This window comes from Sturnira hondurensis, unplaced genomic scaffold, assembly GCF_014824575.4.
Source record: "Sturnira hondurensis isolate 20B ecotype Veracruz unplaced genomic scaffold, ASM1482457v3 Scaffold0018525, whole genome shotgun sequence".
NCBI classification, from domain to species: domain Eukaryota; kingdom Metazoa; phylum Chordata; class Mammalia; order Chiroptera; family Phyllostomidae; genus Sturnira; species Sturnira hondurensis.
The window spans coordinates 5685165-5703252 of NW_028091156.1; the positions used below are offsets into that span (position 1 = coordinate 5685165).

General features: G+C 50.2%; 1 protein-coding gene and 1 long non-coding RNA gene across 3 annotated transcripts; one reads left to right on the forward strand and one right to left on the reverse strand.

Annotated features, from left to right (window-relative positions):
• Position 1: 1 nt before the first annotated feature.
• Positions 2–15737, reverse strand: MTARC2 (mitochondrial amidoxime reducing component 2). Of its 2 annotated transcripts, none has more exons than XM_037069524.1 (8): positions 15314–15737; positions 11749–11922; positions 9882–10044; positions 8334–8474; positions 4716–4777; positions 4556–4627; positions 3403–3542; positions 2–843 (listed from the first exon to the last, which is right to left on the reverse strand). In XM_037069524.1, the coding sequence occupies exons 1-7, from the start codon at positions 15607–15609 to the stop codon at positions 3416–3418; spliced, it is 1035 nt and encodes a 344-aa protein (XP_036925419.1). In that variant the 5' UTR covers positions 15610–15737; the 3' UTR covers positions 2–843; positions 3403–3415. The 2 variants fall into 2 exon arrangements, with proteins under 2 accessions (XP_036925419.1, XP_036925420.1); XM_037069525.1 differs by having other exon boundaries at positions 3395–3542; positions 15314–15711.
• Positions 15738–15816: 79 nt separating this feature from the next.
• On the forward strand, positions 15817–17012 carry LOC119003268 (uncharacterized). Its single transcript, XR_005069919.1, has 3 exons — positions 15817–16265; positions 16340–16432; positions 16642–17012. It is a non-coding gene; the product is annotated as an uncharacterized LOC119003268 (long non-coding RNA).
• The last annotated feature ends 1076 nt before the right edge of the window (positions 17013–18088 follow it).

The following is an 18088-nucleotide window of genomic DNA, read 5'->3' on the forward strand; positions in this document are numbered from 1 at the left end:
GTACAACAGAAAGTCACATTTATTAACGCCAAAGGAACCGCAACATTGTAAGTAGGTTGGCTCATTCCCCTATTGCTTTGGTGAGAATTTGTGCTCAGTCATTCCGAAGGACTTCATTCCTCTGTTCGCACACACACACACACAAAAAAAAAAACCCAGCTGCGCCTAAAAAACAGTATGCAACCTTCCTTCTTCCCACTCGACTCTCTGAATTCCACTCTACTTTAAACCCCATGCTCTCCTGTATCGCGCCTGGCCTTCCAGGTGGCGTACCTGGCAATTACGCACAACTACTTTTATACGGCTGCAAAGCTGCGTCATTGCCTGTAAAAACGGGGTCTGTAAAATCACGGCCATACTCAAGTACAGTCTGACTCTGTGAGGGTCGGGTCAAACCCGCGTGAGCAGAAGGTCCACAAGACTCCGTAGACATGTAAACACCAACGGAATCTTGCGTGTTTGCATATAAAGGCACGTCAGGACACCTGCTGTTCCTCAAGTCGCCTAAGACACGGAATGGTCGGTCATAAAATGTAAACATTTAGGAAAATGTTGCAGCTTTGGAGCAGGTTATTTGTTATCTCATCAATTTTAGTGTCAGGAATATGGGAGCTACTAGTGACATTTGAAGGAATTGTAAGACAATTTTATTTATTTCAAAGTCTTCCTGACCTAAAATCTATATAACCTTCTTATCCCCAAATCACCTCTAATACTTTTCTTGAATTAATCAGGAGCCTGACTCCAGAAAGTCAAGAACAGAGATTCATTTCCAGGGCGGAGGCCGAGGCAGCGCTGCTATCGAAGATGAGACCCTGATGGATGTCCGCTGGACGCCGAAACCTGAATAAATAATGAGAATCTCTAATTATTTGCTCATTTCTCCTCCCAGTCATACATAATTCAGAAACCCACAAAACAGTCACTTCTGGAAATGCAGGAAATATCAGCCGTGTCTCGCTCCAAGTTACCTCACTGGGAAAGAGCAGCCTCAAGACACAGTCCTCACGCAGCTCTGGGGACAGCCCAGAGCCAGCGGTGTCCCTTGACATGAGGGCCACAGATGGGAGTCACCCTTTCGAGGGCAATGGGTCAGGATGCTAGAAAACATATGTCTGTGCCCCGTGAGTGAGTCACTCCACCTTAAGGATTGAACTTATAGAAAAACTCTTAATTTTAATTTTAATTTTTTTCTTAAAGACTTTATTTATTTATCTTTAGAGGAGAAGGGAAGGAGAGAGGGAGAGAAATATCAATGTATGGTTGCCTCTTGTGCGTCCCCTGCTGGGAACTGGCTTGCAACCCAGGCATGTGCCCTGACTGGGAATCGAACTGTGATTGTCTGGTTTGCAGGCCCCCGCTCAATCCACTGAGCTACACCAGCCAGGGAAAAACTCTTAATTTTTAAATGCTCTGCCTACAAGCATATGTACAAAATTATTAATAACAAAATTGGATATAGTCCAATAGTTAAATACGGTACAATGGTGTTTAAAAAGTATTATATTTATACAATGTAATGTTATAAAACCATCAAACTGACATTTGAATAGACTGGAGGGCTATGGAAGTGTTTATAATATCTATCTATCTATCATATATATGATAGATATGATATGATAGATATGATAGATATGTAGAGGTGATATGATATATAAATATGTTGTATGTCATATGATATATGATATATATGTATACATAGCATATTATGTGTATTTCTTTATATATCTGTATGAGGCATACTATATACAATTATGTATATTACACAGCTACACCAAACCAACCAGAATAAAATGTATAAACACGGACAATGGATGCTATTTCTTTCCTCTACTTTTCTCATATGTTCTATTTTCTAAATTTGCCACGGTGAACATGCATCACACTGATAATGGAGCAGACACGCTCCGACGTAATTACACTTTAAATGGATACATGGGCCACTCCAGGAGCCCTGGTGCACGGATGGGCCACTCTTTTTATTTTTAAGGCTTTGAGTCAGGGTGGCGCAGACTGGGCCCCACCTCCCAGGTGGCGCCTTAGAAGCAGGGGTCACTTAAGAATGTTCACTCCGGAGTCGGCTGCATTTTATCAAATCCTAAGAGGCGCCATTGCTTTTATGCATCGCTGAGATTTTTTTTTTACAGGAATCCTGACTGGTGTCATCTTTTCGATTTCAGCATCTTTTCAATTTCAGCGATGTTAAGATGTGGGGGAAGTTGGCATCTCAGAAGTGTTGACATATGGGTATGGCTCTGAAAATGCCGGCCAGATCATGACAGGTGGCCGGCAGAAATGTCTCTCTGTTTTGCTCACCACAAGGGCGAAGCCTGTCTCATCTTGATGACGACTCTGGCATTGAAGATGGGGACCCAGGTGGAGCACTTGTTGGAAATGACACCCGTGAACATCATAACTAACACTGATTATTTGCTATGTTTTGGTGGCAGTGTTGCAACTTCGAATGAATGAATTCCCCATATAATTTGTATTGGTTGTTTCAGGGAGTACTGTCCTTATTTCCACTTTGCTGATAAGGGTCCTGGGGCTTAAAGGCTGAGTGAAGTATTCCACTGAGTTGGAAAATGTTGCTGCTGGGGTTAGGAACCCAAGTACATCGAATGCCAAGTGCAGGCTATCTAGTCCACTAGCCTATGTTGTCCATTAGGACGGTCACGTGGGAAGGTGGAGAAGGTCAGACCACAGTTAGAGAGAAGGGTGGGCGAGAGTTTTGGACACTAGATAACTCTAATACCTGGGGTATGGATTTTAGGAGAAGAATTACTAAAGCCTTCAACCTCAATTTGAAGGCTCACACTGACTCCCCTGTCATTTGGGAGTCGGGCGTTGTGCGGGCTCAGGGCTTCATCTGGCCTGACAGCATCACTCTGAGCGCACATTTTCTACCTTGTGAGTCCGAGTCCGGGCACCTCGATGCACTGGCATTTTTCAGGCTTTGAGTCACACTTGAAACATTCATTTGATACAAAGCACTTCCCATTTCCTCCCCACGTTGATGCTGAATCATCTCGACATTTCCCCTTGGCTTTTCCATCAGAGGCAGAAAAAAAATCAGGCTGTAACCCAGGAGGGCAGGTCTCTTTCATGTTCTTATTCCTGATGACTGTCCTTTAATGGGTGGGGGCCAGCCACTGTCTTCCCGAAGCTCCTGTCTCAGCATTTTCTAGCGGAATGGAAGGGGGCTGGAGCTGCGGGGGTGGGAGGAGACCAGTGACAGACGGGACTGAAAATAAGGGGCACTCCCACCTCCGAAGACCTAAACACCAGCTGCTCACTCTCCCAGCCGCTAAAGCGGCAAAACATGAAAACAATATAAGACCATGTGGCCGTGATTTCGAGACCCTGCTGTCCAGAAGCAAAGCTGGCCCTTTACCATGTTACCTTCATGGCGCCGTCACTGTACCATCTGGTACACGGGGTCCCCGACTTTCAAGCTTCCAAGTTTTTCCACTGAGTAATAGATCCCAAAAAGTGGGGATGACTTGTAGATTGCCCTCTCGGAAGGATCGCACAGGCGGTAGCTGGAAAAAAGCAAAAGCCCATTATTAGGCACAGAAAGGGAAAGATAATCCAGGTGCTTTTGATGGAATTCAAGCTATCAACCCGCGCCACCCACCCAACCCGCTTATTTATAAAGAAAGAGATGGCCAGCTTTTTTTGAAATGCTGACAGAGAAGCTTAGGGGCCATTAATCAAACTGCAAGTAATTCTGGTTTGGGGGGACGTATCCTGAGAGTCTAAACAATTTTTCCATGACTTCAGTTTGAGACCAAAGGGGAAAACATTTTTCTGTGCTGAGTACTTAAACACCATACATGCACTTCCAACTTCACAGCTTGGAGAAACAAATGCGTCTGCAACCCCAAGGGGGGAAAAAAACACAAATAAACCTCACTGCCCCTTAGAAAGTAAAATGAAATGGAACTATAACTCTTAATACTTCAAGAAATAACCCTTCTCTACCCTAAACTCATGGGAAACCAACAACAAAACAGAAGAAACGGCAAGGAAATAGAATACACCTCCCCACAGAAGTGTTAACTTGGGTTTAGAAACACATTTTATATGGAGAATGAAAGCCAGCCCAAATTCTTTAAGTAACAAAACATGACGGCACAATGAGGCTCCTGGGTACACAGCTCCCCACATTCTATCTTTTCTAATATTTTATGGTACGACTTTAACTATTCTCACAGCCCTTGACATGGATTCTTGTAAAGAAATTTGAGTTGCAATAAAAATAAAGGATGAGACATCTTCAGTCGGGAAGAAAACCCCATGTGAATGTTGTTAAAAATTGACAGGAGAGATACGAAAAGTTCAGAACCTACTCTTCTGTAATTAAAAATCCATCCAAAGCATTGGACGATGTGTGCAGAAGAAAAAGGGGGCAGCATCACTCACTGACATGAACCGATAGACACACACCAATCAGGAGGCCGAGAGAAAGGTGTCCAGGCACAGCGCCTCCACCCACAGGTCGTCCTAGGTGGGGTGGGGGGGATGTTAAAAATACATTGGACATGCATTCTACCTCTTCAGGGTCTCCAGCGGCTCCTGCCTGCCTATCACTCCGGTGACTGGGTCCACCGTGGTCATGATGCACCTGTCACGCAGTAACCAAGGGTTAGGTGACGATCAAGAACCCATGGGCATGCCACACCCCAGAGGCCAAGTCTCGCAAGAGCCCTTACCTGGGGCAAGCCGAAACCTTTTTCATTTCTGCGTTGCCAATTAGGATGTCCTCCCAGGTGTCCTAGGAGAAAAGGAAACATTATCTCTTGAATGAAGGCTTCATTTGTATTTAAAGTAGTTTCTTCTTCGGCTGGTGTTAGCATTGAAGCCAGCAGAAGAAAGCAGTGTGAGAAGACGCCAAGACCGGTCTCCCCGAACAACTTACAGGTGGGGTGCAGGTTGGTGACAGCAGGCTCCACCTGTGACTCATGGTCTTGGAAACCTGACCGTCAGCAAAGGAACAGACCTTCTCTGGGGGACAGTCGCCACGAGAATCATACATGAACTTGAAGGCCAATGTATGTAAAGCTCTATAATGAGAAATACATGGCCTGCAAGACAAGCCCCCTCTCTCCTTCCAGCTCACATGGAAACCAAGTTAAAACTGGACACTTTGGGGGTGAGTAGGAAGGACATTACCCAAGGGGAATCAGTCATAAGATTCCCACATTCAGCACAGCACTCCCATCCCTGCAGAGGCAGCCAGAGCAGCCATGATGACCGGCCCCGCCCTTCCTGTCCATTTCCTAGTGACCTTCACTGTCCGGCCTGGGACCCGCCCCCTGACCCCAGAGTGAGAGGCGGCCCAGTGCGATTTTGCCATGAGGCCTGGCAGTGCTTGAAGGGGGCAGAGTTGTGCGGGCAGCTCCGCCTCACGAACTTCTGAAGGGCAACAGGAGCGCAGGTCCTCACGTGGCTGCACCTTCGCTGTGTGACACGGGGCAATTTGCTCAACCTCTCTGAGTCTCAGTTTCCACGACTGGAAAATACTACTCACCTCAGTGAATACCAAGCAATCATTCCCTACTGAGAACCAAGGTAGAAAATTACATTTTATAATTGCCCAAACTTGGAAGCAACCAAGATGTCCTTCGGGAGGTGACTAGAGCAATAGGGAAATACAGGAAACTTCTTTACCTTCCTCTGAGTTTTATCGTAAACCTAAAATCGCTCTTAAAAAGTCTTTTTAAAACATTACATTGTATATAGGATCAGCTGCTGAGCTTAGAGGCACTGGTTAATTTCATTATGTTTAAATCTTACTGCCCTTCAGTCCCAGAACACAAACAAGCCACAGTGGTCCAAGGGAAGCTGCCTTTTAAAATCAGCTTAATAATCTGAGTTACACAGAAAAAGTATAAAGTACTTTGGGTCACAAAGAGTGAATGTTGCCCACTGCATTCTCCTATTATTCTATATTTTTGCAATAAATAATGGCCTGAGGTTTTGCACCATGCTTAGTTTGCTATTTTTTTATTACTAGTTGGTCTATAAAATATTTATGTGCATTATCATTTTGCATTAATATTTAACCAAGTCCCACTAATTGGAAGGCAATGGTGCCTGGTAGATAGGTTAATGCATCAGGCCACTAACTACAGGGTTTCCTAATTTAAGGGAGAATAACTCAACAACACTGGCATCATTTTATGATAAGGACTTCTTTTTAAATGTGCATAACCAGAGGACTCTTCTAGAAAACTTTGAGTCCTCGAGAGAAATATGAGCATGACTATTTCTGTGTACCCACTGCAATGCATAAATAAAAGAAGGGGACTTGGTCAGTGAACATTATTTTCATTTAAATAGATAAAAAAAAGGACTCTACCCACTCAGATTGCCTAAGGGAACACAATTAGGCTGCATTAGCCTTAGGGTCAGCCTGAGAAGTTACAGGAAAGCAAAAAATTCTATAGGCAGGAAGGAGACCAGCTTTTCTCCTTCCCCTGGCACAAGATCTTAAATGAAAATGAATAGCAAAATAATTTCTCTCTCAGTGGCATCAAACCAAGAAAAATCGTATTTCCTAAAAGGAAAGTTTCTACACTTGGATCTCAGCCAAGAGACCAAGAAGCTATTTGGGAAAAAAAAAAGTTCTCAAAATATTGACCCAATTACTGGATTCTCGTGAAAGGAGTTTTTGCTTTGTGGACTAATTTGAAGCTGGGGTTTAGTAACATGTCTTGTTGACCCAAAGCGCTAATTTCATTCTGTGTTCAACAACCATCTAATGGCTTCAGACTGAGGGGCAGCAAAGAAACGACTCGGGAAAGTAGAAGCGGGGAGGTGGGTGGCTTTACTGAAAAGCTCAAAGTGAGCCTTGAATCTCGGTCCCCCCACTCTCCCTGGACCCTTTCAAGGACCTGCACCTCATTGCATTATTACTACTTTTCAAGAGGCCCCTCAATTGAATAAACTTCAGGTCCGGCCAAATCTGGATGCGTTCCTGGGGAGAAACATCAAGTCCCTTCAGTCAAGGCCATTGCTCTCCGGGGGCAGATTCTGAAGGGCAGGATCTGGGTCTCGAACCTCCATGTCCAGGCCCACAGTGCCGGGCCCATCACAAATAATCAGTTAAAACACATTTTTAACACACGTAAAGAGGAATTAAAGAGAATAGGTAATGAACGACAGGAAAACACCAACAAGAAGATAACATCTGTCTATGCGGCTATTTTTCAAACTATCAAGTAATAGGAAGTGTCTACAGGTGCAAAGATTTCTGTTGGCTCTCTGTAATAGTGGACCCTACAGAACACAGAGGAGCAAATAGTTTTACTCACACAAAAGGAAGCGCAGGCACCCAAGGGTGCAGAGAGCTGAGAAGGCGCCTCTCCCCTCAGGGTACCATTTGGGAATCTCTGCATTGGAACCTGGACCTTAGCACCCAGAGGCTGGATGGAATAGCCAGGCTTGGGTCTTAGGCCAGAGTTGCCACTTATACAGGTAACATGCTGCGTAATACCTCCTAGCTTCAACTTTCTCACAAAAAAAAAAAAAAAAAAAAAAAAAAAAACAAGGAGAAAATAACAGAGACTTCACGGGGGTAGGGGGGGGGGTCGTAAGAATCAATTAGTGAACTTGCAGGAAGTAATTTATTGGCTTAGGTTTCGCCCGCACCCAATGTTTACGACCACCCACGTTACCTCTAAGAAAGCAACACCCAGCTCTGTATTCCGTGTGCACAGGGCAGGTGACAGCTGGGTTTTCATGTGACTGTCCCTTCAGGGCTACAAGGGACTGTGTCTGGAGAGGCTGGGAGTTTTCTGCGGTCAGCCACATGGGAGAGAGAGCCTGAGTCCCCTGGGAGACGACGACTCAGGCCACAGCATGGACCGTCCCCAGGGGCTGTTCACAGGCAAGTCCCACAAATCTTCTTGGCTCCCACTTTGGGATCTGGGGAGAAATTCCCAGAGCCTCAAATCTTGGAAAGTACCGTTGGGTGGTACAGGAAAGGAAGAGACGGCTGTTCTCTCTTCAGTTGTCTCTGAGCTATGATTATATATGATAACCTAGTCCCAGACTTGCTACAATTTGGATTTCCTGTTGCTTGCTTTGGAGCCGGAGCCCTACAGGGTGAGCAGCGCCCCCTGAGGCCAGTGAGGAAATGGCAGCAGCAGCGCAAGTACCACTGGACAAAGGGAAGGTGACTTAGGGAAGGTGACTTGGGGAAGGAGTTTCCCAGCACTGCCCACCCGGGAGGGTCTGAGTTGGCACTGGCTAAAGGTGATGGCCACTCTGTTAGTGTCTTGAACAGCACATCTGAGCGTAACACACAAAAACAGTGAGCCACTTACCTCCTCAAAAGCATCACAGCCTGTCACCACGATATTTGGCCTGAATTGGTCCATCTTTACTTTCTTCTCCAGCCTGATATTCAGATCTGCCAAAGAGGCTTCTGAGAGGATGTGGATCGGGCTGCAGTCCGGGTAGGCCACCTGCGTCAAGAACACGGACCCATCGGGCCTTGCTGCCCTGTAAAATTCCTCAGTCCAACTGCAACGCTAAGCAAAGTCTAGAGGCAAAGCCCCTGGAGCGCAGAAGGAACCCATGGCATCTGGGGAAGGAGAGGCAATGCTTTGGGCATGGAAAAGGCCAGCTCAGCTCTGGGCTTACGGTGGGGCCTGCCCCGCACATGGAAGGCAGCAGCCGGGCCTGGGGCTGACCTCACCCTTGCACTCCACCTTCTTTCCTGCTCCTCACTCCAGCATCCAACAGGTGAGCCCCTTCCTAGTCATCACCAACCAGGGAAAAGGGCTGCAGCCACTCAGCTCTGCTCTTGTAATGATTTCTTTCAGCCACCACCGTTCCCTCAACATGCATTTGATAAGCACCTGGATGTACCTATCGGGCCTCGTTGGAGGTGGGGAAATTGCAGAGAACGAACAGAGCAGACTCAACTCCCTGCATTCAAGGAGCCTGACATCAGGGGGCCTGGGGGAGACCCTGAGGAGCGTGCATTTTATGCTTGATCTTACTGCCAGGGTCAACGGCAGAGGGGGCTGTTTCCTTCCGGAGAAAGGGTCTCACCCCAACACCTGAAATAAGCAGCCTGCTGACCGTGAAGGAAGTACTGGAGAAAGCCTGCTTCTGCAGAAAACCTGGACTGAGTCCCAAACAAACCTCTCACTTCCACCTCCCCAACCCATTTTCTCCTGAGCTCCCATCTCACTGCAGGCAGGGGGCGGGGGAGGGGGGGCAGCGGCGGNGGATGTACCTATCGGGCCTCGTTGGAGGTGGGGAAATTGCAGAGAACGAACAGAGCAGACTCAACTCCCTGCATTCAAGGAGCCTGACATCAGGGGGCCTGGGGGAGACCCTGAGGAGCGTGCATTTTATGCTTGATCTTACTGCCAGGGTCAACGGCAGAGGGGGCTGTTTCCTTCCGGAGAAAGGGCCTCACCCCAACACCTGAAATAAGCAGCCTGCTGACCGTGAAGGAAGGACTGGAGAAAGCCTGCTTCTGCAGAAAACCTGGACTGAGTCCCAAACAAACCTCTCACTTCCACCTCCCCAACCCATTTTCTCCCGAGCTCCCATCTCACTGCAGGCAGGGGGCGGGGGAGGGGGGGCAGCGGCGGGGGAGGGGGGGTTGTCCCAGCTTCTCCCTGCACAGGTATCTCTCGTATTCCATCTTCATGCATCCTGGAGAGCCCTGGGGATTTGGGTACCCACCTCCCTCTCCATTCCCAACATCTGCCCAGGCGGTGCCCTCAGCACTGCTCACCTGGCCATGTCTCCATTCCCTAACTGGGGACCCCAGAGGCTCCCTGTGGCCATGAGGGAGGCAGAAAGGGAAGCGTGACTGACTGGTGGGGGTGAAGGGCAGCTGTCTGGCAGCTCACCTGGTAATTCTGCACCGCAGATGGGAAGATTTTCTTTGACAGTCTTCCCTTCATGCTCTTTTCAAACTGAACCAGCCTGAAAGATTCCGTTTTCAGGAAGTTGGTGAACCACTGAGCTGCCTCGTCACCACAGTCCCGGCCCTTGATGTCCAGACCGAAAATCCTGGAGCGGGAACAAGAAAGACCAGGGTTCCTTCTTGCATTGACAGGTTCGGGGGCAGGAGGTTGGGCTAGGGCCTGAGACTCTCCGTTGCAAACAAGCCTCAGGATGCCTAAGCAGCTGGTCTGTGGACCACACTCGGAGTAGCAAGGATTTGGGACACTCTCAGAAAGGGGAGGAGGGTGCATCTCTGGTGCGGGAGATGCACCCTGAGCTGGGTCTGCAGAGCTGGCTCGAATCGGAAGGCTCCCGTTCTCTAGTTTGTAGGCTTTAGCAAATGACTCAACCCCTCTGACCTTCCGTCTCCAGTGCTAAGAAGGAGACAGCAAGAGAGCACCAATCCTACATCGGGCGCAGATTTCATTAGACCGCACAACGGTCTTCAAGGTTATTTTGCTTGAGTAACTAAGTGTAAAGGGACTTTTTAAAGCTTTGTACCACTCACAGGATTTTAAGTTAACATGGGAACTTTCTTAAGTTTAGCTTGTGGTGAAAGATATCATTTCCATAGAAATGTAAATACTAACATTAAAATTAACATTCTATTATATTAATATTTAAATCCAGAAACAATGTTGAAATAAAAAAAATCATGCTTTTCAAAGTATGCAATGGAATGTAAATGCCATAATATTTTGATAGTCAACCTTCTCCCTTAAAAAAAATACATGATTAAGCTCTTCTTTTATGGTCCATATTTTAAAACACTGATTTTCTCCCGTTCTGTTGAGATATCATCGGCACAGAGCCCTGAAGTTTAGGGTGTGCGGCCTCCCGCCCTGACTTACCTATGTTAACCATAGTCAGGTCGCTTAATATGCACCGTCTCGTAATGGTTTGAAAAGAAGAAAGTGCTTTTCCCTTGGTGAGGAGAGCTCTCAGGATCAACGTACAAACATACCCCTTGGCATTGTTAACCAGAGACGCCACGCTGTCCGGTCCACCCCTCCCTGTGTTTACTTTCTCTTGTAACTGGAGGTTTGTGCCTCGTGACTGTCTCCCTCCAACCCCCTTCCTGGGAACCACAGATCTGATCGGTTTTCTGTGAGTCGGATATTTGGGGTTTTTGTTGTTGTTGTTGTTTGGTTTTGTTTGTTTGATTCCACATATCAGTGAGGTCCCATGGTATTGGTCTTTCTCTGTCTGATTTATTTCACTGAGCATAATGTCCTCCAAGTCCACCCACGTGCTTGCGAATGTCAGGGTCTCCCCTGGTCTCTAGGTCCCAGCGACCACTGAAGTTATTCGCACAGGCCCACCCCAAGCCTCTGTTCTGCCTCGAAGTCCCGCCTTCAGAGACCATAACGAGGCTCTTGCTCATGTTATTCTTGTTTCCTCTGCAATGTCCTGGTCAGCCCTGGTGCTTCCCAGTGGGGCCCTGCATGACAAAGCCCCCCCCACACCGCCAGTTTCTAGGGATCTGTGAATACAAAAGAACGTTTTTCTTTTCGACGGTCATTGCCTTGTCTGCGTGTCTTACCACATCAGATTAAAACAACCCCCAGGTACTCTTAAAGCAAAACGCTGCCTCGTTTATTTGCAGCTGAACTCTGGCCCGATCCCAACCCAGACTGGGCTTCTGGGAAATGCTTCCTTTACCAATCTCTCCACTCTCACTACGGTACAAACTGTGGAGTGAAGGGTGGAGCCTAAAGGAATCCAGGCCCGGCTCAGGCCCCCCCCCCCCCCAGGCCCCGGACGCAGCACCTGCAGTTGTGGATCCTGTTTGAAGAAGGCAGCTTGCTCTGCAACACGAGCTGGTCCATGCCTGGGGCCTTGAAGGTCAGCCGATCGTCCTCGTAGGAGATGGAGATCAGCACAAGGCGGGGCTCCTGCCGGGCTGTAACCATGTGCCCATCTTCCTTAATCACGAGCCAAAACCTGCCGAGAAATAAGCCCAGAGTCCCAGACCTGACGGCATGTTATTACTGACGGCCAGTCCCTCCTTGAGCTGAGTCTTCTCCTCTCCCACCCACCCCGCAATTGCAGCCCTGTGCTCTGGCCCGCAGACCCCAACTTCGCTCCAGCCTGTTCAGTGAGCACGTGGGAGTTATCCCTAGGAGTCACCAACCGTGGTGGCCGGGGGTTCCATGCTGGCCACTGCGGCTTGCAAGCAGTCTAACGCTGAGATAAAGATACAAAGGTACTGTCCCTAACATAGCCCAACCAGCCTCACTGCCTCGTCAGCAGGGTCATGAATGCAATTCTTCACCTCTCGTAGACAAGAGATGCCTGGTGAGGAGTCATTAGTCCTGTCCTGCCTGATCTGAAAGAAGGAACAGAACTGGAGTGTGGATTTTTTCCTCAATGACCATGTTACCCCTACTGAGTCTACGGCACGAAAATCTAGCAGCTTCATTTCACACCTAAAACGTGAGGGTCTCCTGTGGAGGTCAGTGCAGAACCCAGATTCTCCAAAACAGCCGCAGTGCCCTGTGCAGCCAACAACGGTGGGGAGGCAGAGTCCCCAGACAGCTGGGAAACCTCTCCTAAATGTACAAACTGGCCTGGGATGCAGGAAGGACAGAGCCTGAAAAGCGGGGAAGCAGGGACCCCATGACAGAGAGGAGGCGGGCACAGGCAGGGAGAAGCCAGGAGAAAAGGACACTCGGGATTGGGAACTTAGGGAATTCATTTCTCCGAGCCATAATAATAATAGCCTGTGCAGAAGAGTGAGGCGCTGACTTCAGCAAGGGTTTGGACGGATGTGTGTAAGTGATCGAGTCCTAGGTGGGGGGGCTGAGGAGATGGGCAATGATGGTGGCCACGTCTCATGACAGAGGGCTCCTGCCAGGATCCGGTGGCAGCCTTTAACCTCCACTCAAAGCTCAGGGCGTTCAAGCCAAGCGTTCCCAAATGCGTTAAGAGCTCTGATGAAAATGTCCCTACAATTGTGAAACACAGAGCCCCGGGAGAGGAGGATCCCAGATCTTAGATCCCAGTTCCAGAGACTCAGGCTCAAAATGCAATCAAATAAAGGAGGCCGTCTCCTGCATTCTAGGCTCTTCGAAGCTCTTTGTGTTTGAGGTCTCAGGCTGAGAGGACAGTAGGGTCATGGAGCAGAGGTTTTCCCAGATGGCCTTCGAGTTTCAATGACCATTTCATAGAGACAAGCTAGACTAGATGGGGTCCTAGAGGTCATCGAGTTCAACCTCTGTGTTCCACGAATGAATAAAAAAATGAAGCTCAGGCCAGTGACTTTGCCCAGGGTCCCCTGGCGCTGGTCTCTACTCCTTGCACTTCCAGGTCACACACACTGGTTCCACAGAAAGAGCATGAAGGCTGCACCCACAGAGATCTGAGTTCAAATCTGAGTTCAGATTGTGGTAGATAGGACAATCGTCCCAAGCAAGGTCTGGGAAGTCTGGTCCTTTACATCTGCATACACTCCAAACATGTTCTTTCTCTTGACAGCCTCAGATAAACCCTCTCCTTAGAGAATCAGAGTCACTCGGGAGAGGCTGACTTCACTCCTGGATGGGAGTCTTAGGACACTACAGCTTTAAGAAACTGTCCAGGATTAGCTGTCTGGGATGCAGGAGGATGCACAACCTCCTGTGAGTTCCACTGTCCGCATACACAGCACTTCCTAAAATGAGGTGATGTTTTTCCATGCGGTGGGAGCCCTCATTTTGAGAGGACAGCAGCATTCAGTGAAGAGTGAGTCCGTGCGCCCTGGAGTGAACTCGGGGAAGCCAGACCGCCTCTGCTACAAGGTCCCTTGAACAACCAACTTGCACACCTCCCTCCCCTAGACTCCCCCCGACACAGGGCTCCAACTAAGCCATCCCAGCCAGATGCGAAGGCATCTTCATCCTAAGGAAATGAAGGAGGTTCCATCTGTCAACTGATGGTTGTTGATTCAATGCCAACAGGAGCCCCCCATTTAGGGTGTGGTGAAGAAGGAAAGTTGATTCAGTGCAGAAGAGCTCAATGATGAGAACAGGACCACCAGGAGGCAGTCCTGCCCACCCCATCCTGGGCCAGCCTGCTCTGCTCTGCGAAGCACCTTCGGTCTTGCAGCTCAGCCAGGGGGTCGAAGTCTTCAATCTTACGTAGAAAGGGAATGTGCACTCTCGGAGCCAGAGGGAAACTGGCTCCTGTGGACACAAGTCCCTGCCCTTGGTCCCTGTTTGATTCTTCCGCATGCAAAGAAGGACTCTACATCCCCAGTCTGATGGGTCCAATAGGCATTGTCCTGATTGGTCAGAATAGAGAGTGCACCGACGCTGTGCAGCGAGGATTGGATGGAAAAGCTTCATTCCTATTGGTTGACATAGAATTCCAGGAGCTAACTCCTTTGTAAGGGCTGGCTCCGGTGGCAGAAAGGGGTGCTGGCGGGCAGTTCAGTGCTCTCCTGGCCTGGGAGTGCAACGGCGGCCAGGCTCTGTGGTTGTTGAATTTGAGCCGTTACCTACCAGGGTCCCTTTTTAGCAGGTGTCATCTTTTTCGGGTTTGTACATTCTTCCTCCATCACTCCCATTAGGGACTGGCACCCTTCACAGTCAAGAGAGCCTTTCCCCTACCCAGCTGCATCCTTCTGTGAATGACACATGTCTGGGCCTCACCTTGGGGATGACTTAAATGACAAGACACCTTGTCTTTTCTGAGTAAGGAGAATGGAATGTCTATGTGCCAGACCCTCTGTGGGCAGACACTTGAAGAAAAAAGCTCTTTGCTGAAGTCAGAGATGCACGGTTCCCTCAGTGAAAACCCTGCAGCCATCTCCTCCCCCCACAACCCCTGTCCCCAACACAAGCCTTCACTCCACTCTGTGCCCCTGGGCACTGGTGTCCCTGCCTCCTGGGTCAGGCACCTGCGGGGTCAGCCAACGGTGAGGAAGCAAGCACCAGCAAGGCCGAAGACAGCGTGTCCCTGTACAAAAATCGGTTTCATCACTGCTGCAGTCTGCCTCTGGTGCCGACGGCGTTTCACGTGCCTACTGTTGTGCCATAAACTGAGAAAGTTTAGAACTAACAGGAGCCTTGGCTATCACCAGGTCAGACCCAGGCCTTTCACACAAAGGAAAATTTGCCCCTGCCTAACTTTCCGAATCTGAATCAGACGTGAACTTGACCTTCCCCGCTCAAGTGTCAAAGGCAGAGGTACCAACCAGCAGCTCCGGAAACCCAGGTGGTGAATCCCTATTCTCCTTCTGGAGGGGGCGGGACAAGCCCCCCCCCCCCTGCATTCCAACGCATCCGCAGCAGGACCATCACCGACCCCCCTTCCACAACCCCCCAACTCCTGGGCTCGGGCGGGCCAGCCGTACCTGTCCCGCAGGTTGCCGCTGCGCAGCCCCATGGCGGTGCACTCGGCCTCGCTCACCGCCACCCCCTTGCAGGACTTGACCGGGTAGATCCACAGCTGCGTCACGGTGCCCACCTGCTGCAGCCGCCGCCACCGCCGCCGCCGCCTGGACCTCCTGCGGCGCCAGACGACCGTCCCCAGCGCCACCGCGGCCAGTCCCAGTGCGGCCGCCCCGAGCCAGACCGGTTTGAGCTGCTCCGGGCGACGCAACACAGGGAGGGCGAAGCCGGCCAGCCTCGAGGAACCAGCAGCACCCATGGCTGCAGCGGTTACGGACCGAGGCTTCCGTAGGAATGGAAGCCGAGGCCCTGCAGGCCCGGCGATGGGGAGGGGCGAGAGCTGGCCCAACCCCTGGCGGGGATAACCCCTGACCTGGACACCCTGGCCAAGTATGTGCGTGTGCGCCAAGGAGGCCCAACTAGTTAAGAGCAGGGAGGGAGCGAGCGCGCGTCCAATGCGGTGGCAGGACCCTGCAGACACTGGGGAAATAGAGGTAGAGTGCAGTCGGGCACCGTGCGCCCTGGAGAGGCAACTGTTACGCTCAAAGCAAGTGGGCCACCCACCCCCATACCCCGCCCCTGCCACCTAATCTGGGCTGGTGACTTTCGCTTAACTTCTCCTTTTACCCTGTCCCCTGCTGCGCAAGTCACCCAACTAGCCAAGTCCTCACTGCCCCGCCCTCACTATTTACCCCCAATTACGGCCGATCTGGTTGCTTGACTGAGCAGCACCGAAAAGCGACCGCGGTTTTCAGAAGGGCAGATTTGAAAACGTGCAGGAACTACTTTTTCTGGCCAATCGCCCCGGGAAAGGCAGCACTTCGTCCCCTAACCCGCGCCGAGGAAACTGCTGACGCTGTGCCAAAACTCCCGCACCGCTTCTCGCAGCCGAAGGCCAGTCCTCAGGATGCCCCTGTAAACAGGACAAGGGTCTCAAGGTCTGGGCAGGGCTAAACGTTATTTCTTGCATGTAACGTAGTGCTTTGCAGATGCGGCAGTAAAGAGCATGAGCTGACAGGAAGTCAAGGGCTCAAATCAGCCAGCTGCAAAGAAGCACTGGAGAGGCGGACCAAACAGTGCATGTAAGCAACCGCTAAGCTTCCCTCCTAGGGGGCAGAGTTTTTGATGGGAAACCCCTGTCTCTTTTACTTGCTGCAGGTAAACAGAACTACCTTGTCAGGGCCTCCTCTCCTTCTTGAACAGAAGCGCCCTAAGTGGCCTACCCCTGGAGTCCCGGAACAGCCCCAGGCCCCCACCCCACCCCATTAACATGCTTCCCTCTTTGTTCCAGTGGACATGGGAAGAGATGCCCCAACCACCTTTGCTTAGAGCATTTACCAGGAAGGGCTGACAATGACGAATCCGTGCTGCCTCCCTTGGAGATGTGTGTGTATGGCCTGCAACTCAGGAATGGCCTTTCTTGAGGACCTGGAACAACGTCAGCAAGAAGGACAGGGCCTGTCTCCTTATCTCCGTGGGAGGACAGTTGTCCCTTCAGGAATTGCCACCTAGCAGACACAGCTGGCCTTGTGCTTTTTCACAGAGCCCCGGCTCTCTCCTCCTTACTCCCCGAGCCTCCCTCTAAAAGGCCCAGTTGTGCCCTGGGCGGTGGTTCAGTTGGTTGGAGCATCTTCTTGTACTCCAAAAAGTTGTGGGTTCAATCCTCCGTCAGGGCACATACGTCGGTTGCAGGGTATCGATGTTTCTCTCTCACATTGATGTTTCTTTCTCTCTCTCTCTCATCTCATCTCACCCCCACTTCCCCTCTGCCTCTAAAATCAATAAATACATATCCTTGCGTAAGGATTAAAAAGATGGCCGGTCACTGAAGAAGAGGGATGGAACTCAGCTACTGTTAGTTGTTGCTGAATGAAAAGATTTCATTGATGTCTGGCCCGTTTATCCCTCCAGACAGGCTATTTGGTGAGAGGTCATTCATTTTGTCATTCTTCAGTGTCCCTTATGTGGTGGCCAAGTTCTCGGAGAACTTAAGAAAGCAGCCAGAGGGCCACCCTCAAATCCTGATTGGCCCCCATCTGGATGAGGGGTCTGTTCCCCAGGGGGAAAGGGGACCAGGAGGGCGAAGCTCCCTGAGCTTATTCTTCTATCACGTAGAAGTCAAAACTGGCCTGAGCTTCTCCGCACAGTTCCATTGGAAAGCCCAGGCCAGTGAAATCTGCCTTCTCGATAAGCACTCGTCCTCCTCATGCTCCGTGGTCAAGGCTGGGCATGGAGATGAGGTGTGCACAGAGTCCCCTGGGCTCAGGGACAGGAGCGTGGCTCACCATGTGGACCAGCAATGTATGAGAAAGGTGCCCAGGCCGTTTTCCTCATCCACGGTCAGAAGCATCTCTGCACGCCCATGAGCTCCTGCGTCTCTGTGACCACGGCTTCTGCTTCCCCGAGCTTTCCTTGAGCTCAGAAGGGGCTCAAGGAGAAAGGTGCAGTGGCTGATGACTATCCACGGGGAGGGCAATGGTCACCCCAGGCCTGCTGTGTGCTGGGTCTTCGGTCTTGAACATTGATTGAGGGATGATCTCTGATCTCAAGGATCCCGTGGAGAACCCCATCAGTAAACAGGCTACAAGGAGAAAAGAGCTGGAAGAGGTGGGGGCAGGGGAGGTTCCTGGTACCCACTGGACACTGGGCACCCACTGCGGACAGAGCCACTGAGGCCAGACTGATGAGGGCCATTTGCTAAGTGAAGAGAGAGTAGGGGAGAGGGTGTCAGGGCATGT